The 22,539-nt window shown below is 34.7% G+C and overlaps 3 protein-coding genes across 10 annotated transcripts in view; 2 read left to right on the top strand and 1 right to left on the bottom strand.

The window, feature by feature from the left end:
• LOC128171010 (uncharacterized) overlaps positions 1-22,539 on the top strand; it is a 555,905-nt gene that overhangs the window by 139,872 nt on the left and 393,494 nt on the right. For 2 of the 7 annotated variants that reach the window (XM_052836773.1, XM_052836774.1), the window contains exons 3-4: positions 455-2,172; positions 2,543-3,484. The exons of 4 other annotated variants lie outside the window; for them this stretch is intronic. In XM_052836773.1, the coding sequence (XP_052692733.1) occupies positions 477-2,172; positions 2,543-3,484 (2,638 nt within the window). In that variant the 5' untranslated portion in view covers positions 455-476. The remainder of the gene's footprint in view (positions 1-454; positions 2,173-2,542; positions 3,485-22,539) is intronic. One more of the 7 variants, XM_052836772.1, reaches the window with a different exon arrangement.
• LOC128171031 (uncharacterized) lies at positions 16,544-18,050 on the bottom strand. 2 transcript variants are annotated; one of them, XM_052836797.1, is made up of 4 exons: positions 17,695-18,050; positions 17,501-17,587; positions 17,062-17,289; positions 16,544-16,895 (listed from the first exon to the last, which is right to left on the bottom strand). In XM_052836797.1, the coding sequence occupies exons 1-4, from the start codon at positions 17,715-17,717 to the stop codon at positions 16,760-16,762; spliced, it is 474 nt and encodes a 157-aa protein (XP_052692757.1). In that variant the 5' UTR covers positions 17,718-18,050; the 3' UTR covers positions 16,544-16,759. The 2 variants fall into 2 exon arrangements, with proteins under 2 accessions (XP_052692757.1, XP_052692756.1); XM_052836796.1 differs by having other exon boundaries at positions 17,501-18,050.
• LOC128171018 (mucin-2-like) lies at positions 19,334-22,377 on the top strand. The gene is made up of 8 exons (XM_052836782.1): positions 19,334-19,878; positions 20,072-20,236; positions 20,368-20,421; positions 20,629-20,793; positions 20,925-20,978; positions 21,149-21,301; positions 21,502-21,546; positions 21,899-22,377. Exons 1-8 carry the CDS (start codon positions 19,851-19,853, stop codon positions 22,375-22,377), a joined length of 1,143 nt encoding a protein of 380 aa, XP_052692742.1. The 5' UTR covers positions 19,334-19,850.

Below are 22,539 nucleotides of genomic sequence, written 5' to 3'. Positions count from 1 at the left end.
CAGAAAGTACATATTTTGTTGAGAGAGAGAGAGAGAGAGAGAGGGAGAGAGAGAGAGAGTGAGAGAAAGTTAAAAAGTGAATTTATAGAAAGAGAGAGAGGGAGAAAGAGGGAGATATATGTTTAGCAGTGAAAGGATGATACAGATAGAGAAACAAGAGAGAGGGAGAAAGTCACCAATGTTTAGCAGAAAATGTCAAAAAGAAATTTTTCAAAGTTTTAACCAAAAAAAAATTATCTTCTGGTCAAGTGTTTTCATTATCTGATGATAATAGACCATTAGTTATCTATGAATCAAAATATATTGTTATTTCAAAATAAAGTCTGTGATATATTCCTTTTACTCAAAATGATATTATATAATGCATGTAATGATATTGTTTAAATTAATTATAAAATAATTTTGAACGAATGTGGTTGACATAATTCTAAAACACTTTATTTTTATTTAACAGGTTGTGATTCAAAGATATAGACATGGACACAGCAAGCTCCACATATAGTACACATAAGTGTTCTAAGTGTCCGGGGGACACAGAATACCATTGTGTATCGTGTCCATGTGATCTGTGTCCCCAGTGTAAAGAGAACCATGTAAAAGATCTCCAAACAATAGACCATGATGTCGTGTCACTCCGTGATAAAATCAACTACATCCCAACACAAGAGATCTGTGTGAGGCATCCTAGCCATGTTTATACAAAGTACTGTGTACCTTGTCAAGTTCCTGTCTGTGATTCTTGGTTTGGACATAAATCACACAAACTCCCTGTAAGAAGTTTTCTCTGTGGACAAAGAAAGCACACAATTCAGGATATACAAACCGCTTATAAAACTAAGCAACAACAATACAGAGGAACCATTCACACCATCAGAAGTGAGGCTCTCTTTTACAGACCTGTTCTCCTGCCACGAATCAAAACTGATTTCAAAACCTGTCACACAGAATTCTCCCTCTATCAATCAGAGATGTTAACAAAGGCCCAGACACTGAAGAATCTCATTAACAAATTGAGAAAAGATTTCATGAAAAATGTGTTTTGTGACTTTGATTTCAAACACAGATGTTTAAAACAGATGAAAGAAATGAGCAGACATATTGTCAGCCTTCAGGAATATGAACTCAGATATGTACAGCCAGAATTCACATTCAGTGCACTACAATTCCTCTCCTTCACAAAGACAGCCCTCCCCCAGATACATCTTACACTCCACACCAGCCAGCTCTCCATGACTGAGTCACTCAACAAGGAGGATGTGATGGAGTCACTGAGTGCAATCCAAATCACAGAGAGAGGAAACCGACGCGTAGGAAACCAGTGTCTGCTGAAACTGACGTCTGGTGCTGAGCTCCATCAATCTCTCACACTGACAGGTGTTGGTTGTTGTTCTCACATTTCCTGTGTGACATCAGACCGGGTCTGGGTCAGTGATGATAAAAAGAATCTCATGTTGACAGACACAACAGGTGTCCCTCTACATCGTGTGAAGGATTCATGTAATGGTTATAATAGAGGATCACACACAGTGAACAGTGAGAGTGAACTGATTTATATAGATAGGAATTATAACATTAACAAACTGTCAAAGGATATGAAAACAACCACCACATTTATAGAGAGAACATACTCTACATGGGAACCACGGAGTGTGTACTGGTCCCCGTCCACTGGGGATTTACTGGTCGGGATGTATAGATATAGGACAGGCAAGGTAACCCGGTACAACCAGAGTGGACAACTCACACAAACCATACAGAACCACAACACAGGATGGCGACTGTATAGTAAACCTAGCTATATAACAGAGAACAACAATGGGGATGTCGTGGTGTCTGACTATGACTATGAGTCTGGTGCTGTAGTGGTGACAGAGCGTGGAGGAAGACATCGTTTCTCCTACACAGGACATCCATCAGGATCACGACTACGGCCATGTGGAATCTGTACTGACGCGCTGTCACACATCCTGGTGTGTGATGTTAGAACCAACACAGTACAGATGTTAGACAGGGACGGTCAGTTCCTGTCACATCTACTGATAAGGCCATCAGGGATATTCTATCCACACAGCCTGAGTTATGATGTCAACACTCACCGTCTCTGGGTCGGATCAGAGGCCAACAACACATTGGTTATATACAGGTATATCACCAGACAGGACGCTCTGACAGGTAAGTCTGGGTCATTATCATTGTAAATTATATAATATGTAGTCACAAGGCAGACATATATAGGATGTGATCTTTATCATTTGTCAATATAATGTAAGTACATATTTATTTATAAACAATCAACATCACATACTCAAATATGAATACATTACATGTCTGTTGAATAATTGACTCATCAGATATACGTTTATGTTTCTCAGTAATAAATTAATTAATTTATTAATTATATACATGTATATGTGTTTATTATTAATTGATAATGATAATTGATACATTATAACAGACAGACATTCCTGTAACAATCATTATACAAGATGTGATGTTTGTAATCAATCTGTTCCATCTGACTGTTTGTGTCTGATGTTTGTAGATCTGAATCCAGCCACTGCTGATGTGATGGAGTCACTGAGTGAAATCCCAACCACAGGGACAGAAAAACCACAGCAAGGAAACCAGTGTCTGCTGAAACTGATGTCTCCCCCTAAGTTACTTCACTCTCTCACAGTGACAGGTGTTTATGGTTGTTATCACATTTCCTGTGTGACGTCAGACCGGGTCTGGGTCAGTGATGATGACAATCTCATGTTGACAGACACAACAGGTGTCCCTCTACATCGTGTGGAGGATTCATGTAGTGGTTATGATAAAGGATTACACACAGTGAACAGTGAGAGTGAACTGATTTATATAGATAGGAAAGATAACATTAACAAACTGTCAAAGGATATGAAAACAACCACCACATTTATAGAGAGAACAGACTCTACATGGGAACCACGGTGTGTGTACTGGTCCCCGTCCACTGGGGATCTACTGGTCGGGATGTTTAAAGATGATACAAAGACAGGCAAGGTAACCCGGTACAACCAGAGTGGACAACTCACACAAACCATACAGAACGACAACACAGGACTGGGGCTGTATAATGAACCTCACTATATAACAGAGAACAACAATGGGGATGTCGTGGTGTCTGACTTTGACTATCCGTCTGGTGCTGTAGTGGTGACAGAGCGTGGAGGAAGACATCGTTTCTCCTACACAGGACATCCATCAGGATCAGAATTATGGCCATGGGGAATATGTACTGACGCGCTGTCACACATCCTGGTGTGTGATGATACAACCAAAACAGTACAGATGATAGACATGGACGGTCAGTTCCTGTCACATCTACTGATAAGACCATCAGGGATATTCTCACCACACAGCCTGAGTTATGATGTCAACACTCACCGTCTCTGGGTCGGATCACGGTCCAACAACACGGTGGTTATATACAGGTATATCACCAGACAGGACGCTCTGACAGGTAAGTCTGAGTCATTATCATTCACATTAATTAGATATAGATAACTAAGACACACAGTCCGTGTTAATTATCAGTCAATAAGATACATGTAAGACATGTTAATCTGTGTGATTGTTTGTCAATATGAACAGCTCATTGATACAGGGTTAGCTGTATCTATTTCATTAATTAGATGAACAGTCACATGTCATTGTATTTAGTTAATTATAATAAATGGTTATTGTAACTAATATGATGATGCATGTATTTGTAATAAGTTATTTTGGTACAAGTTAATTGAATTGGTTTAATTAAATATATAAATATTAAAGCATGTGTCAATGTAATCAGTCTAAACTTTTAATTTGTGGATATTGCTATATCATTACATAACATGTATGATATTAATTAACAGCTAATTAATGACTTGTTGTAGATGAACACACACCCCGTCCTGATGGGGACACCATGTCCAGCTCAACACCAGCCGTAGAATGGAGATAGCTGGGATATTGACAGGTTGTAAATGTTTCTGTACAAATCTAGTCTGCTCTCAAAACCACACATGTTGTTTGTCACTTTGTTCAACATCTGCAGCTGAAATTGAGCTGTGTATAATTCACATGGACTGTAATACTGACTCCTGTTTATTTCACACTTGTTGCTGAGTGTGGAATGTTATACCAATTTCACTTTGCTTAAAATGAATTATTATCAACATAAAATAAATATTTATATGAAGTCTACAAAAACTGGATGTAAAAAAAAATGAATGATTAAAATTGTAATAGATCTTTTTCAATTTGAACATTTATGGTTATCATACCCCCGCTCTGAAGGAGAGGGGGGTTACCATATACTGTTTTACCCTTGTGTGTGTCTGTCTGTCTGTCGGCCCTTTTGTACATCCATCTGTCTGTAACAACAATTTCTGTCGCATTTTTCTCAACAACTGATCGTTGCCGGTGCTTAACATTTCAATACACTCTTTGTTTAGACATGCTATACTTTGGAATATATGTTTGTACCTGTTAAATGACGACTTTTGTTTATTTTTTGCCTAGATATTCAAATAAATTTTCGTAAAAATTTTTTTAGCAACTATTGATCGCATATGCTTGAAATGTTAATACATTCTTTGTTTAGGCATGCCATACGCTCGGATCTATTTTTGTACCAATTGGACATCAACTTCCTGTTTAAGTCGACTTTGCTTATTTTGTATATTTATATCAGAGCGTGGGTATTACTAGTGAGCATTGGCTCACAGATATCTGAGTAATATCATGTTGGTGTTGATCACTAACTAAATCATTCATTAGTTTATTCTGTTTCCTGTAGATGTTCCAATTTTACCTGACCATGAGGGAAAAAAATAGATCACCTTCCTTGAAATCCTTAAAGAGGAAGACAGAAAACAGACATTGGCTACGTAGACCACTCACTGCAATATGACGTCATTATCTTCAAGTACGCACTGACCCGAGTCACTCATGTCACCTATTACAATTGGTCTTTATCTGTCATTGTGTGGTGTGTGTCGTGCGTCTTTCCTTTACAATTTTACATGTTGAACTTCTTCTGGAAAACTACACGGCCAATTATTACCATATTTGATGTGAAACATTGCTACAATAAGAAGAATTTAAATTGAATATAACTGGATTATCTGTGGAGTGACCGATATCTGAACTTGTTTTAAATAACGCGCCATTATTTGAACCTGTGTTCAGTGTACATGATCTATACAGTAATTACTTATTATTCTGTCTTATCATTTTATTTCACAGTATGTTATGTGTTTAAAATAGTAATTTGTCATTTTACATTGATATCAATTGTTAGAACCGAGTTTTCCAAAGGAGAAATCCAGTTATTGAAATGGTGAAAGGGGCACGCCGGCGGACAGCTGCGAGAAGGGTACCCCTATTGTACTGCAAATCAATTGTACATATGTAAGAGATGTGCATAAAACTTGGTTTTTTTTGTTGTTGTAAATTTATATAAAAAAAATACCAGCTGTTGAACTTGGTTATTTTTACGCAGAATATTGCATATAGGGTACCCCCCATTGTACGGATAACTCTTCATACAGTTTTTAAGATAGGTAGTTGTTGTCTTGTATCAATTGTACATATATCAGAGATGTGCATATAACTTGGATTTATACTGTGATTATTTATGTGTACATAAACTCTACAGTAATTAGTTGTTATACTCCCTTACATGGCTTATCAATTATATCTTAGTATGAGTGTAGTAAATTCTCATCTGACAGTATGTATTTAATTCTTTTGAATGCTTTTATAATACCCTGTAATTTAGTGATGGGAAAAAGATGTTACTTAAAATTGGGGCTTATATCTGATGATTTTTTATTTTTCCTATTTGCAAAGAATAAATTTTGTTTATTGATTAAACATCATATTCAAAGGGGAGCAACTCAAATTTTTGAGTTCTTCAATTACAAAGGGATAAAGAGTTATTCCCCTTTTTGTAATATTTTCTAGATAAAGTTTGATCTTAGAACTGGTTGTTGACCCCTAACATGTTTTTATATGAAAGTTAACTGAATATCAGTAAATACCAAAGATTTTAAAAAATGTCCTAAATGTATATTATTGGTGGATTTAGAATATTTCTCCCACATAAAAAACTGACTTACATTGATCAGGTAAATAGAAAACTCGTTTTTATGTAAATAGTTTTTGAACAATATTGTAACTATTAGTTATTCAATTTATTTTTTTTTCTTTCTATTTATGCTGTCAATGAAATACATAATACTTATATACAAATGATCTTTGGTGAGTTGTAGCAAGCTGTAGATAGAACTCAATAAATGTGATATTTATTCATAGTTTTGTCTGTTTTCTTAGTAAGACAGTACTGTAATATTTGGTACAAAAATAATATGATACAGTAACTTTATGTACAAGAACAAGACAATTATTCATTGGGACGAACCAAATAACTGACAAACCAATCTTCTTTTGGATTCAATATAGTTAGATGTTAATAATGACTAGTGAACAACAAATTACCAAAAAAAATTTCCATCCAAGTACTCAAAGTTGTTTCAAGAATTTCATTTTGACTGATAGGTTAAATTCCGAGTATTATTTAAAAAAATGTTATTTTGATAATATATCTGTCCTAAGCTGAAGATTAATCCATAATTGTAACATGCAACAAATTATGTTATATAAACTTTACTATTATTTAAATAGTGCCTGTTTGTGAGGGTAACTGTTGAAATTGACACCTTGAGACAACCATTGTCAACCGACCGGTGTCAATTTCAACAGTTCCCCTCCAAAATAGGCACTATTTATTTATTATACTGAATGTCTTAATTTAAAAAAAAATGTTGCTTTTATATAGAAATGAAGTGAATGCTACGGCGAACCGTACGCGCATAATTTACGCCCATGTAACAATTCGTTGTGTTACCTGTTGCCTTTCATGTTAAATACTGAAATCTGATTGGTCAAGACGCAGTTGATAATCCGTTCTTTTACCCTCAGCATTAGCAACAGACCTGACAACGGGTAACACAACGAATTGTTACATGCGTGTAAATTATACGCGTACGGTTCGACGTAGATTTCACGTCATTTCTACATAAAAGCAACTGAGTTTTCTTTTAAATGAAGACATTCAGTATAATGAAATAAATAGTGCCTGTTTGGTTGGAAACAGTTCAATTTGACACCCCTCGGAAACCAATGTCAACCTCCGCTTCGTGACAGTTGACCATAGTTTTATGGGGGTGTCAATTTAAAACTGTTACCCTTCCAAACAGGCACTATTTGTATAATAGCACATATAAATGAATGTTACATGGAATGAGTAACTTTTACGTTTAAACTGTTTCCCTGCAATTGTGCAATACAACTGCATATACATGTAACGTTACATTAAATAATGCACTTTAACCGCATATATTGTCACAAGCAATGAAGCAATTTACGCATTAACTTTTACAGGCAACCACGTACTTTAACACATCTACTGGTACATACAAACAATCACTTAAACGCATAAACATACTTTAATGCATATACCGTTACACACACTCAAACACTTTAACCGCATATACCGTTACACACAATCGCACAGTTGGCTCATAACCGTTTGTTGAAATCACGCACTTTAACACATATACCGTTACACGCAATCACACACTTTAAATACATGCAATAACACACTTAAATGCATATTCCACTACATGCAATCACACATACAGTTTCACACAATTACACACTTAAATACATATAGGTTTACACAATATAACAATCTACCTAAAATACTGATATTGGCAATCACTTAAACTCACTTACTGTTACACGCAATCAAACACTTTACTACAAATACTACTACACGAAATCTGGTACTTTACTACATATAACATTACACTTAAACACATAAACACGCAAACAATCAGGTACTTTTATGTATATACATTTACACACAATCAAACACTTTAACACATATACCATATTACACGCATTCACACACTTTAACACAGAAATTGTTGCACACAATCAGGTACTTTTATACACATACCGTTACACACAATCACTCACTTTAATGCACATATATCGTCACACACAATCACACTTTTTAACACAAATTCCGTTGCACGAAATTACCCAGTTTAACAAAAAACCGTTACTTGCAATCAGACGCTATAACGCATACATTATAACACACAATCAGGTACTTTAACACTTATAGGTTCCAAACATTCAGGTAATTGAACATACCGTTTCTTGCAATCACGACGCACTTTAACGCATTCTGTTACACACAGTCACGCACTTAAACGCATAATGATATTATTATACGCAATCATACATTTTAACACATAAACTGTTGCACGCAATCACACACCCTAACACACATACTGTTACATTTAACCACGCACTTAACCACATATACCGTTACACACAATCACACACTTTAACACACACAATGTTACTTTCAATCACACACTTTAACTTCCGTTACACACAATCACGCACTTTATCACATATACGGTTGCACACAATCCAACACTTTAACACACACATAATATTGCGTTTAATCACTAAGTTTTTTGCATCTTCCGTTACATTCAATCGCACAATTTAACACATATACCGTTACACGCAATCACACACTTTTACACATAAACCGTAACACTCAATCACACACTTTAACACATATATCGGTTCACACAATCACACACTTTAAAACACTCAATGTAACATTCAATCACACACTTTAACACATATACCGTTACACACTATCACACACTTTAACACATATACCGTTACACACAATCACACACTTTAACACATATACCGTAACACGCTTCCGTTACATTCAATCACACACTTTAACACATATACCGATACATTCAATCACGCACCTTATGTGTTTATCACAACACTCCCTATGTATTACGCTGATAGCAATATTCATGCTTCACCGCATCCAGGTTTTCAATTCACACGAACACGATACATTGGACGAAATGATTTTCAGAATCCCGTTTTGGGCAAAAATGATATGACACCTACTTCACTGGTAAGCAATATCCAATGAAAGATATAGCAAAACAGACTGAAATCCAGGCACACATATTTCAAAATTCCTCAATCATTGTGGAACGTTTTCCTGTGTCATGCGGTTATATCACCGCACATGCGCAAACCACAGACTGCAGATCGTGCTATGACAACTTAGAATTTAGAAAACAGGGGTGTTTTTGTAAAAACTGATAAAATCGATGATATAGTGTTGCTTTCTTGGATAAGTTATCCCTTATCTTCTATGTTAGATGTAGTGACGCCGGGATCTTCAATATGGTGTTGATGTATCATAGAAGAGGAAGGACCACAAACCCACAAGCTTGTGCTAGTAGGAGCGCGGCAGTACTGAGCCTTTATATGCACGCTATTACATTATTCCCCCTTTTTGAGATATCTCACACGAGATTCTGTAAATATCTCCACGTGGGATTTGTTTGGCGCCAATGTAATAGAAGAGGAGGAAGGACCACAACTAGACTCTAACTCAAGACCCTTCAGTTTAAAAACCAACGCTCTACCGACTGAGCTAAAGGATTAACCTACTAGCTAGTGCTAGTCTATTACATTGGCGCCCAACATATATATCACAATTACTCAAGCATTGTAACACTGTGGGAATACTCCTGTGTTATCTACATAAAGAAGATACTTCACATACGTCAATACAGAGATGTGAAGTCAAGATACCTATAATAAAGGATCAAAGCCCTGATAGATTAAGGTTTCTAATTTCTTGAAATGATATATTACATGACGTATTTATTGAATAAAATCACGTACACATTCGCTCCCTTTCTCCCTCAATATAATTTAACTACACATAAATGAACCATTACTTTCTTTTTTAATACATGTACTATATTAAACCTGTTACATCTCTTTCTTTCTCTCAAAATATATCATTGGTATAGGTGGATATATCCCTCTAACTATTTTTAGAATCGGTAGGACAACAAAGTTGTGCCTTTAAGCAAAATAGTCCCTAAACTTGCAGAGTGTATATACATTTATTGGAACATTTCAAATCAGAATGCTTGACACATGTCAGAAAAGAGGATTTTCAATTTTAAAAACAAGTGTCAAAATTGAATTATCATTTGAAGGAAACAATTGAAATTGTTTCATGTACACCCTTTCCAAAACTGAGAAATTCCCTTCTTTTACTTTCATTTTCAGAGTTTTTCAAAACAGACGCATTTTGCCGGAAAACGAATCTGACTTCAAACCACGAAATTTTAACAGGAAAGAGACAATTTGATGAGCTTTCATTCAAGAGGTCCCTCGTTGCTGAGCGAAAATTAGGGCCGGAGCTATGAACCCTAACGTTAACATTACCGCCTATGGAAAATGCATTAGTGGACTATACCCAGGTGTACATTTCTTTATACAATCATTACATACATATAACAACTTGTTTTTATTATAAGTATATACCTTACTTTAATAATCCATCGAAAAAAGAAATAAAAAGTATTTAACGAAAAACAATTGAGTATGCACATGTTTATTTATATGATGTGATCATGATTTATAAGCTTGCATGTTGTAACTTAAATGAAGTATTGTGAATATTTGATATTGATCAAAACTTTAAAAAAAACACGAATATAAATATAAACATGAGAAACCATGATAAGTGTTTAGTTACAGACAACAGACAACTGTTAAGTTTCATTATATATCTTAATTTTAATTACAAGGTACAATTAGTAATAATTAACAACTGTCAAAAATATAAATATGAATATGAAAGAAAAGAAACATGTTTAAAGTTGATGTAATGGTCAACACATTCATAGTATTGTCAACATTTTTGGATATTTGGATACAAAATTAATTAAGCAAGTTAAACGTTTGGTCAACTTAATCAAGGAGACAATGGGTCAACACTTATATGTGCTAAAGTACTAAATTATATCGTAAACTTGAATCTTGCCAGTGCACTTCTCTGGCTAAATAACTATATGAGATATTGCACAGTTCCCTGTATAACATACGTCATTTTGTTTGCATTACAATGCATTATATTCTCTATTGAGGGATGCTTTTATTTATTTATTACTCAGCTACTTAAAGAGACAGTACATTTGAAAACACATGTGTGAATAACTTCAGATTTACCTATTGTATCGTTAGGGAATAAGAAATAAAGTTGATTGTAATAGTTGAAATACATAAAATTCCCTTTCATATACCTAGTTAACGTAGTTATGAGCTTTCGGAATTTCAAAGGTCGTACAAACCGTAATAACCTTATATCGGTTATTTGTACTACGTGGACTTTGATTGACAGTAAATTACACGTGCTGAAAACTACAAGATCTTCATCCGACTACGGTCATCATGATAAACGAGGATAAATGGATTATCAAAACGGAACACATCATCACTTTCTCAATAATTTATTAATGGTTTTCCAATTTTGGTTCATTTTAAAATGAGCAGAAATAAATCTGTCAAATGACCCCCCAAGGGGCCTCATTTACAAAAATGAATTTAGGTTGTAGAAACTCCAATGATAAAAACGCAAAATACATACTTACAAAATAATAATTATTGTGATAATTTTAAAAACTTTGAACAATTATTACCTGGGAGAAAAACATATTTTGTTATCAACAAACATGTCCAGGAGAGTCTTTGCGAGCCGTGCATGTGTTTTGTTTACAGTAAATACTCATGCTGAACCCCGAAACGTTGCGATGTAAATATGCGATAGATTATACGTAATTAATAATTTTAATGAAAAAATTAGATTTATTCAATGGAGAACTTTGTAATTTTTCGAAAGTTTATACAATAATGAGTTGTACAAAAATACCAAACCCGATCGAATTTTTTTTCAAGTCGGCTTTTTGAAAAGATGCGCCGTACTGCATGTCTATTTAAAAGGAGAATGAATCTTCAGTATAGTATAGACATATCTTATATGAACTTGAATGAATTTAACAAAACAAAAATACAATTATCGTTTTAGAATGGTTTGTTAACAATACATAAGTAACTCGTTATATTGTAGTCTGGCTCAATCACTGTGCCACACAACACAATCACGAATCTAAACGTGTGATAAACGGTGACCCATGATATTCCTTCGTACAATGATTATTCCACAGTAAACAAGGATTACTACACAGTAAACAACGATTATTTCACAGTGAACAGCCATATTAAACAATGAATACCTCACAGAATACAACAATTCTTCAAAGTAAACAATTATTATCCCCATAGTAAACAATGTTCTTTGCTTTTTCTTTTACATTTTCTTCTCTTTGTGTCACATTTATAGGTCACTTATATAACGCCTTGTATAGTCACGGGTTTATTAGGTTTCACTTTGGTTCCTGAACTATAAGTTAACCTGAATATCATTTAAGCATAGATAGAAACATGTCCAAAATCACCTTTTCACCTTAAAACTGTATATTTCCTTTGGGTTCAAGATCAAATCGCTGTCAAGAGAAGTGTTTTTTTGTTGTAGTTGGGCAAGATCAAGTGCGCCCTTTGAATTTCTTTTACAACCACGGCATCAATGAATAGATCATGTAACTTTAGTTGTATAAAATGTAATAATGATTACCTCACATTAATCAATGATTACTGGTACATCACGGTAAACAATGATTACTAGTACCTCATAGTAAACAATGACCTTTGCTTTTTGCGTGGACCCTGAGGTCCACGCAGAAAATATATAAGCGAGGTTAAACCGGATGCTATGGGGAAATTCAGCTTGCGCATGAGCTAGCCTGGTTCCTGTGCGTAATGGGTAGCTCAGGGAACCAGGCTAGCACAAGTTTATCTGAATCGGGATCGGGATTCCATGCCATATTTACAAATAAGTTCAAAGGCGCTTTAATTGTAAAGTTGTCGGTAAACAGTAGTCAGTACAGAAACAAAGTATTCCTTTTAAAGAAATAATTGGCATGTGATATGAACTGTCAGTATTATGAAATATGTTAATGTTATGCCGAAACTACAACATGCATCAAATAGCGTAAAAATTTGCAATGCTTTTATAGTAGGCGAGACTAGAGTACTTACCGATTAAAAAATTTTAAGACAATTTTTTATGTCACAGTATAAAAGTTTAGATCTCAAGAAAAATGCATCAAAATATCAAATTAATTTACACAAAGCTGTCAGTGCATAGTTAACAAAGTAGTGAGAATCGTAATGTGTGCGCAAATAGTAGAATTCGCCTGATACTATACATGCAGACTTCACTAATAGATAGATCATAATTATTTTAGAAGTATGAACCCTTTAAATTCTGAGATAAAAAGTCAGGGCTATACATATACGTAATCCAACGTACAACGTTAGTGGTTAAAAGCAGAGGGCTAGAGTGGATGGAATCTCTGATAATCTTAAGGCTTTCACGTTTTCGTTGGAAACACATGCAAATTGTCCACGTATTGTAGTCCTTTTTTTAAAGGACAACAACTTGTCTTTTTTTATCTTCTCTCTATGTCTCATTTATAGGTCACTTATATAATGCATTGTGTAATCACGGGTTAATAAGGTTTCACTTTGGTTCCTGAATCACAAATTGTTCTGAACCCCATTTAAGCATAGGTAGAAACATGCTCATACTAACCTTTTCACTTTAAAACTGTATCTTTTTTTTGGTTCAAAATCAAATCAAGAGAAGTGTGACCTTTGTCGTAGAGCAAGGTCAAGGACGTCCTTTGAATTTTCATCACACCCAAGGCGTCACTGAATAGATCATATAACTTTAGCTGTATAGAATTAAGTATATCTACAGTATTAAAATAGTTATATAATACACAGGATTAAAATATAATAAAAGACATCGTGGAACTTCTATGAAATAAAGTTTTTATAATGGAAAATATCAACCAGGGTATCAATCGAATATTAGGTAACCTAACAATATTCAAATATGAATTTGATGACTTTAGTTTAGACTGACATATCATAGAAACATTGTTCGGAAAACTAAATTGATTAATTCTTTGTGTCAGTTAACTAACGTTTGTTTCTGTCATCTGATGAGACGTTTATTAGCGTCGTTTTAAATCATTAGACACAACGTTATTTGTTCATCCAAAAGTGGTGAGAGCGCTATTGAAGGGACGCACAGAAATACACAACAACAGCCAGAACTTATATACAATATACATACTGCGACATAACGCTTGGAGTATTTGTAATTTGATATTAGTTTTAGGTTCTATCAACATTCAAAACATCTATTGATTGAAAAGATCGGTGTTTGTGATTATTTCTGCCTTGTTCCATATCGTCATCAATCGACCAAGGACCAAGGTTTGTAGACAATGAATAAAACCTTTAAAACACCAATCACTCCAAACTCGGTCATGTGAAGAGTTTAAATCCCTTCACACAATGATTCTGTTGTTCTGAACAAAATGTCTCACAGAAGATGCACGTCGCATGTAGAGAATGTATATAGAAAAAGACGTCATTTTGAAGCAGAACGCATTGTCCTCATAATTTTTAGACAGTTATTTACTCTCTAGTACCCGATGAAAATGATTTGTGGATTGTTATAAAAAGGTAAGACAGTTTCTCATATACGTGTGGTTTTAAAAATTTCAATATAAGAATGAAAGTAATATTTTAAGTATTCACTGAGAGTTTTTCTTTTCACTATGTTGTAACTGTATAAAAAACCCTAAGAAAACACTGTTGGGTAGGGATTTACTGTAGGTTTGTATGTTTACTATGGAATGAATCACCAAACATAATTCAATCGTGTGTTTAAACTTCGGTACATATAGTCTCTCTCTCTCTCTCTCTCTCTCTCTCTCTCTCTATCTCTCTCTCTCTCCAGTTAGTATAAACAAATCTATATCAATGTAATGAAAACAATAATATAATGCAGACCAAATCATGAGTGCGTTTTGTTAACGATTCCTAAGGTGAAAATTTAACTGATGCACGATGCATAAAAATATTTTTTTAAAGAAAATGTTTGTTTCATAATGAAGTACTTTATTTAAATAGTAATTCGATGCATGGAATTTAAACATTGTCTGCACTCAATTGTCTACTGACAATTTATGCAAGAAACACATCGATGCAAAACTCAAATGAACAGTCGCATTCTTAAAATTAATATCCATACTTGGCCCGAGCTGAAAAGAGTGCACTATTGCATCACATGGACACTCTCACTAAAACATGTGGATTAGTGGTATCGAGATAAAATCTACATGTATACATGTTCATGTCATCTATATAAACAAGTTTTTTTTTGCTACTCCATGTTGAGTCAATATTGTAAAATTTAACTGGACGTTCTCTCCCTCTATCTCTGTCTCTGTCTGTCTATCTGTCTATCTGTCTGTCTGTCTCTCTGTCTGTCTCTCTCTGTGTCTGTTTCTCTGTCTGTCTGTCTGTCTGTCTGTCTCTCTCTCTCTCTCTCTCTCTTATGTATGTCTTTAAGTAGTGAGGGTAGTAGTCTGAAGTCAGTATAGGGTCACCAATGACCTTGATACCTAGGTCAAGGTCAGTCAAGGTCAGGTCATAGGGTCACCAATGACCTTGATACCTAGGTCAAGGTCAGGTCATATGAGGTCAAGGTCAGGTCACCTGGGTCACTAGGTCAGGGTCAAGGACAGGGTCATGTCAACTGAGGTCAGGTCACTAGGCCAGGGTCAAAGACAGGGTCATGTCAACTGAGGTCGAGTTCAGGTCACCTGCTAAGGTCAGGTCACCTTGAGGTTACCTTGATAAATGAGTTCAGGGTAAAGTCCGCCTGGATAACTTTTGAGGTCACTAACAGTCTGGAGTCATCCTGATAATTAGAACAGGCTTATGTCACCTTCAGTAAAACCTGGTTCCTTAAAGGTCACATTGATACCCTGGTCTCTTGGAGTCACCTTAATACATTAACATGAGGTCACCTTGATAACCAAGACACCGTATGACCTGGGTCACCGTGTTAATAAGTACATTTAATATGGAACTATAAATTACGCATGAAATTTAACATTCAAACACATACAATGTTATGAAAGGACTATAATGGTGTTTTACAAAAGGTATGATTATTATTTTCTATCAGTTAGATTTTTCGAATAATTTTGTAGAGGCACGGGAGAAACAAAAACGATAAAAGTCTGTTAAACAATTTATTGTTTGTTAAAAACTGTTAGAATTGAAAAACTACTAATTGCATGTGCATCTTGCAAAAAAAATCCTTTATTTTCAAACAGTTACAAAAGATATGAACACCATTGAACTATTGTCTCATAAATGTAACACTTTACTACGATTGTCAACTTGTTTCATCTCGTTATTCAATACCGGAAGTTTTTAAAGCCAAATGGTCAATCAAACATTTATAAACAAATAATTTGATTAAGTTAAGCTTAAGTTCTTCAAAAATCGAAATGTTTATTAGGAAGAAGAAAATTTTGCACGTTTCTTCTCGGGCTCTCCGTATTTCGATGCGAGATAATTTAAAATTATCTCACTTTGCTGAAGATCCAGCGCCATCCGCTTTTGCAAGGATTTTAGAACTTCCAACTCTCGGGAAGCAACAGCCAAGGGCTCTGAAAATCTCTTCTCCAGGGTCTTAAACTTTTTTTTATTATTCCTCCTTTTAAATAAAAAAATATATATTTTTTAAATATTAACAACCAGTACATTTTAAAATGTTTTTCAACAAGTAAAGTAATTGACAGATGTGTATTTTTAATTATTTAAAGCATCGGTTAATTTACCTGAACGTTGTGAGAATTGAGTCCTCTGCGTTGGCGGCTAACGTTGTAGAATCCGTTAGTGTTGGGGGCCAGTTTTCATCATGCGCAGGAGAGTATGACGGTGTCGATACACTTGAAGTACAAGCAGAGTACCTAATAAAATATAAATAGGAATACGTGCGATAGACTTTTCCCCTTTTTTCAATTTATAGAATTAAAAAAAAAAAATTACAATATGTATTTATAATTTATTTCCCGCATTAACGGTGATTAATAGTGGGTATATAAAATAAATAAATAACTAGATACATTTCCTGACCTTTTGAAAGGTAGCTCTGTTTTAATGTGATCATTGTCTGCCAAAACTGGGACCAGAGGGATAATTGTTGTTTTGACGTTCTCTGCTTTTTCGTTGAAAGGGCTGGTCGTTGTTTGTTCCTTTTTTACTGTGCCTGACAGTAAGTTCTTCAGGACGGAAGGCCCTGTGCTATCTTGAACCACTACTTTAGACGCCTGCGTCGCTCCTTTTTGAGGAACAATGGAAGATCTTAAAAATAAAAAATAAAAATACCAATTCAAATTTTACGTCTTTAAATAAAAAGTACTTAAAGTACAGAGAGTCAGACTTACAAAAAATTAATAAAAGGATAAAATATTATGAGAGAATAATACGTACATGCAAAATTCAGTAAATGTCATTAACGACAAGTTTGATTTTTCATGGCACAATATTTTTTATAACTAAATTCTTAACTTACTTTGAGAATGAAGGGGTCTGCTTCTCTATTTCCTGTTTTTCTATTTGTTTCCATAATTCTTCGAACTCAGGAGATGTTTCAAAGTCACTGCATAAATAAGTAAATAAAAAAATACCCCGGTATGTATATGACACAAAACTTTCAATTACTAGTTTACCGTATATGCAACAAATCATAGAACCGAGTTTACTTACATTAAATCAGAAAAGTCTGCCATTTTGACAAATTGATGAATTTGTGCTTTTTGAGAACTTTGTTTCCCCAACACAATTTTTATGTCAATCACCGGGCTTTAAATACTCTCACAGAAAAGTGCGTGGGATAAGGGTATGGTCGTTCATTATACCCACTTTTTTGTAAAATATCATTTCTTAATATGTATCAAAATTAAATCAGGATTTATGATAGAGGTTAGGTCATTGCTCAGGTCTAAAATAATTTTTATCTGATGATCTTTCAAAATTTACCGATGAAAATGTCACCTCCTCCTTGACAGGGGTGATTGAACTAAATTACTACGTAGAAACGAGTATTTTTTTATCAGGTGCAAATTTTCAATATTGATAATTTAATAGTACGGCCACTCAACTTTATAGATAGAAAAACGCGCGAATGTAAATTCATATTTTAATCATAAGTAGCCGACGTATTGAAAATAATTAAAATATTATTTAAAAGAAAGAAAAACAGTGGAAATGTATACAATACAATATATCGGTGTAACATAAGGGCGATAAGTTGACAATGTACCATTGTAAAATTATTTTGATTGTTTTTATAATGTTGATGCAACAATATACGGGTATTAAAACAATTCGCGGTCATAGAACCGAGTTTACTTACATTAAATCAGAAAAGTCTGCCATTTTGACAAATTGATGAATTTGTGCTTTTTGAGAACTTTGTTTCCCCAACACAATTTTTATGTCAATCCCCGGGCTTTAAATACTCTCACAGAAAAGTGCGTGGGATAAGGGTGTGGTCGTTCATTATACCCACTTTTTTGTAAAATATCATTTCTTAATATGTATCAAAATTAAATCAGGATTTATGATAGAGGTTAGGTCATTGCTCAGGTCTGAAATAATTTTTATCTGATGATCTTTCAAAATTTACCGATGAAAATGTCACCTCCTCCTTGACAGGGGTGATTGAACTAAATTACTACGTAGAAACGAGTATTTTTTATCAGGTGCAAATTTTCAATATTGATAATTTAATAGTACGGCCACTCACCTTTATAGATAGAAAAACGCGCGAATGTAAATTCATATTTTAATCATAAGTAGCCGACGTATTGAAAATAATTAAAATATTATTTAAAAGAAAGAAAAACAATGGAAATGTATACAATACAATATATCAGTGTAACATAAGGGCGATAAGTTGACAATGCACCATTGTAAAATTATTTTGATTGTTTTTATAATGTTGATGCAACAATATACGGGTATTAAAACAATTCGCGGGTAAAAGGTCACATGATTTCCCCAAACTGGGTTCTGCAGCGCACATGGCATTTGGGATAAAGATGGCGAAGGTCCTTTTCCTTTTGTTAGGCCTACAGTCCTTCGGCTTGTGCATGGTTTTTGCGGAAAGAGGTGTAAAGACATGCCTGGATATTGCGAGTTGTCGCGAAGTGTATATAGATTCGGAAATCTATCGTGATGTATTTGTAAGAAGCTGTGGTCTATCGGTAATTTACGTAACCGGAGCAAGAGACGTTAGAGTACATGACTTGCGGGGACAAACTTGTTGTAAGTATTAATATAATTGAATCAATGTATATATATAAAATATTTTGTCAAATCTTATATTGTTTATGGTCTCACTGATCTCGTTACACCTCTGTCAGCGTTTCAAAAGTAGCAAATTTATTCGACGTGTAATTTTTTTTCATGAATAAAAAGGTAAAGCTAAGAAATAGTTTATGAAATAAGAAATAGTTTATGAAATAAGGTGGAAATGATTGACAAGCACGTATTCTGTAAATTCTTTGATTCTATATGAATTGTGCACATATTTCTTGATCCACCACTGATTCTTAGTGTACTCGAACTTGACATCCAAGTATTTTCTAATTTTTGCTACTAAAGGTAAACGCTTATTTTGACTCTTTACAATAACGAAAAGTTGACAGGAGCGGGGTATGATTGGGGATAGGAACGATAACTCTGAACATAAATGTAATTCGGGCTCGAGATTCTGACTACTCCGCCATTTCCGCTGGTGAAAAAAAAAAATTTGGAACTTAAATGTAATCACCTGTCGAGCTTTGAAAATTGAAGAGAAAAAATATTATAAAGATTGTTGTCTTGTTTTAGCATCCATTAGGGTACCTAAGAGACAGATGTCGACAGGAGGAATTGAAACAAAAGGTACATGTTCTTATCTGTCTAACTGTATGTAAATATTATTGTTAAAATTCGTTAAATGCCCTTTCTCTTTATCTCTCTCTCTCTCTCTCTCTCTCTCTCTCTCTCTCTCCTCCCTTCTCCCTTTTATTTCCACAAATAAAAAAAACAAAAACAAAAAGAGAAAAAGTCAACTTAGATTTATTTTATGTTTTAGGTGTGCCATCCACATCAATTCGCACCCACACCGAGGTCTCCACCAATGGCGGTGCTAGCTTTTCCACAGACACCCCCACTTACAACACTGAGACCCCCACCAAAAAGAGTTTGTCCACTGTGACCTCTACCACGACCCTGGCTTATCAGACTACTTTAGTTGATGGTAAGTTGTTTATTTCCTATGTTGACTCTGTCAGAAGTCTAATTTAGATGCGATTTGGAACTCAAATGTAATCATTAGTCAAACTTTTAAATTGGAGAGAAAATATTATAAAGATTGTTGTCTTGTTTTAGCATCCATTGGGGTACGTAAGAGACAGATGTCGACAGGAGGAATTGAAACAAAAGGTACATGTTCTTGTTTGTCTACCTGTATGTAGATATGATTGTTAAAGTCAATCTGGTCACCTTCAATCATTCATTCTCTCCTGTACATGTAACTCTTGCCCTCTATCTCTCCTTTTTTTTTTTAATTCCATAAAAAAAGAGAAAAAAACCCAGTCAACTTATATTAATTTTATGTTTTAGGTGTGAATGATTTATTTTATGTTTTAGGTGTGCCATCCACATCAATTCGCACCCACACTGAGGTCTCCACCAATGGCGGTTCTAGCTTTTCCACAGACACCCCCACTTACAACACTGAGACCCCCACCAAAACAAGTTTGTCCACTGGGACCTCTACCATGACCCTGGCTTATCAGACTACTTTAGTTGATGGTAAGTTGTTTATTTCCTATGTTGACTCTGTCAGAAGTCTAATTCAGATGAGATTTGGAACTCAAATGTAATAATTAGTCGAGCTTTTAAATTGGAGAGAAAATATTATAAAGATTGTTGTCTTGTTTTAGCATCCATTGGGGTACGTAAGAGACAGATGTCGACAGGAGGAATTGAAACAAAAGGTACATGTTCTTGTTTGTCTACCTGTATGTAGATATGATCTGGTCACCTCCAATCGCTCACCCTTCCCTGAGCATCTAACTCTTGCCCTCTCTCTTTATCTATCTCTACCCATAAAATTTTCAAAAAAAAAAAAACAAAACAGTCAACTTAGATTTATTTTATGTTTTAGGTGTGCCATCCACATCAATTCGAACTCGCACCGAGACCTCCACCAATGGCGGTTCTAGCTTTTTCACAGACACCCCCACTTATACCACCAAAAAGAGTTTGTCCACTGGGACCTCTACCATGACCCTGGCATATCAGACTATTTTAGATGATGGTAAGTTTTTTATTTCCTCTGTTGACTCTGTTTTTTGAACAAAAATTTGATATTGATGTTTAATTGAAATTAAAAATATTTGTCCCTCAGTTAAATATTTAGTTTATTCACATATTTTGTTGTGTAAATTTTATAATGTGTGTGTGTGTGTGTGTGTGTATATATATATATATATTATTTGTGGATAATTATTATTGTAGATTCCAAAAAGCAAGACAACCTCTTCATGGACCCCGAGTGGAAAGGTTTCACAGTTCTTAATATTTTAAATTTAGTGTTCAGTTTTTGTATTTTTGTAGGTGTGTTAGTTTTAATCAAAGATAAGCTTAAAAATCTGAAATGTGACACTAAGACATCCAGAAAAAAAATTAAGAGAAAATCAAATCGGTCAATATTTAAACCAAGAAATAGTAAATTATCTACGAAGTCCAAAATAGATTTGAGAAAAATTCAGTCATACATGTCTTCTACAGATGATAGTGAATGTGAGTCTGTTATTTTTTATCAAGAATCTGTGTGTTAATGATGCTATGATAAGTGTGTGGGTCTTGTATTATTGAAACTTATTTTAGGTTTTGTTTTTTTTTATTTTGTTAGGAATGTTGGTGTGGTCAATCTTGATGACCATTCTCATCATACTAATATTGCTGAAAAGATGGTTGCAAGCAAAATGTCGAAATTGTGCACATACCCGACCTGAACAACTAGCTACCACTGAACAACCAGCTACAATACCTTCAGCAACATCAACACCAGCACCAACTTCCTCACCAGAAATTGTACACCTAAACCCAGCATTCTCTCCGTTGTCATTCACTCCTCCTTCCTTGGCCACGACCCCAAGCACCATAACCTCAACCCCACCAGACACTGCACAATGCTTAACTTCAGCACTCACGAGTCGGTCAACTCCACCCGCTTCACCAGCTGAAAGCATAGAAATGCAAACCCCGCCATCACTTGCCACAACCCCTGAAACACCATCCACGGTGACCTCAACCAAACCTCTGCTAAGTCAAACATCAGTCTCTGACAACACAAGGTCCAAGACGGCAAAGAGGCAACTTAACTTGTAAAAAAACTGTATATGTGCTAAGGGAAAAACTTTTACTACATGTAGTAAGTCAAACAGAAATGTATGTAAAAGAAAGTAGATTTGTTTTTATTTTAATTTTACAACACGTGTTTGCTAAAAAGGTTTTAACATGTGAAATGTGCCAGTACACACTTTTTGATGG

Source organism: Crassostrea angulata, chromosome 2, assembly GCF_025612915.1.
Source record: "Crassostrea angulata isolate pt1a10 chromosome 2, ASM2561291v2, whole genome shotgun sequence".
In the NCBI taxonomy this organism is placed as follows: domain Eukaryota; kingdom Metazoa; phylum Mollusca; class Bivalvia; order Ostreida; family Ostreidae; genus Magallana; species Magallana angulata.
The sequence above is the reverse complement of the archived record's forward strand: the minus strand, read 5'-3'. Positions and strand labels throughout refer to the sequence as shown.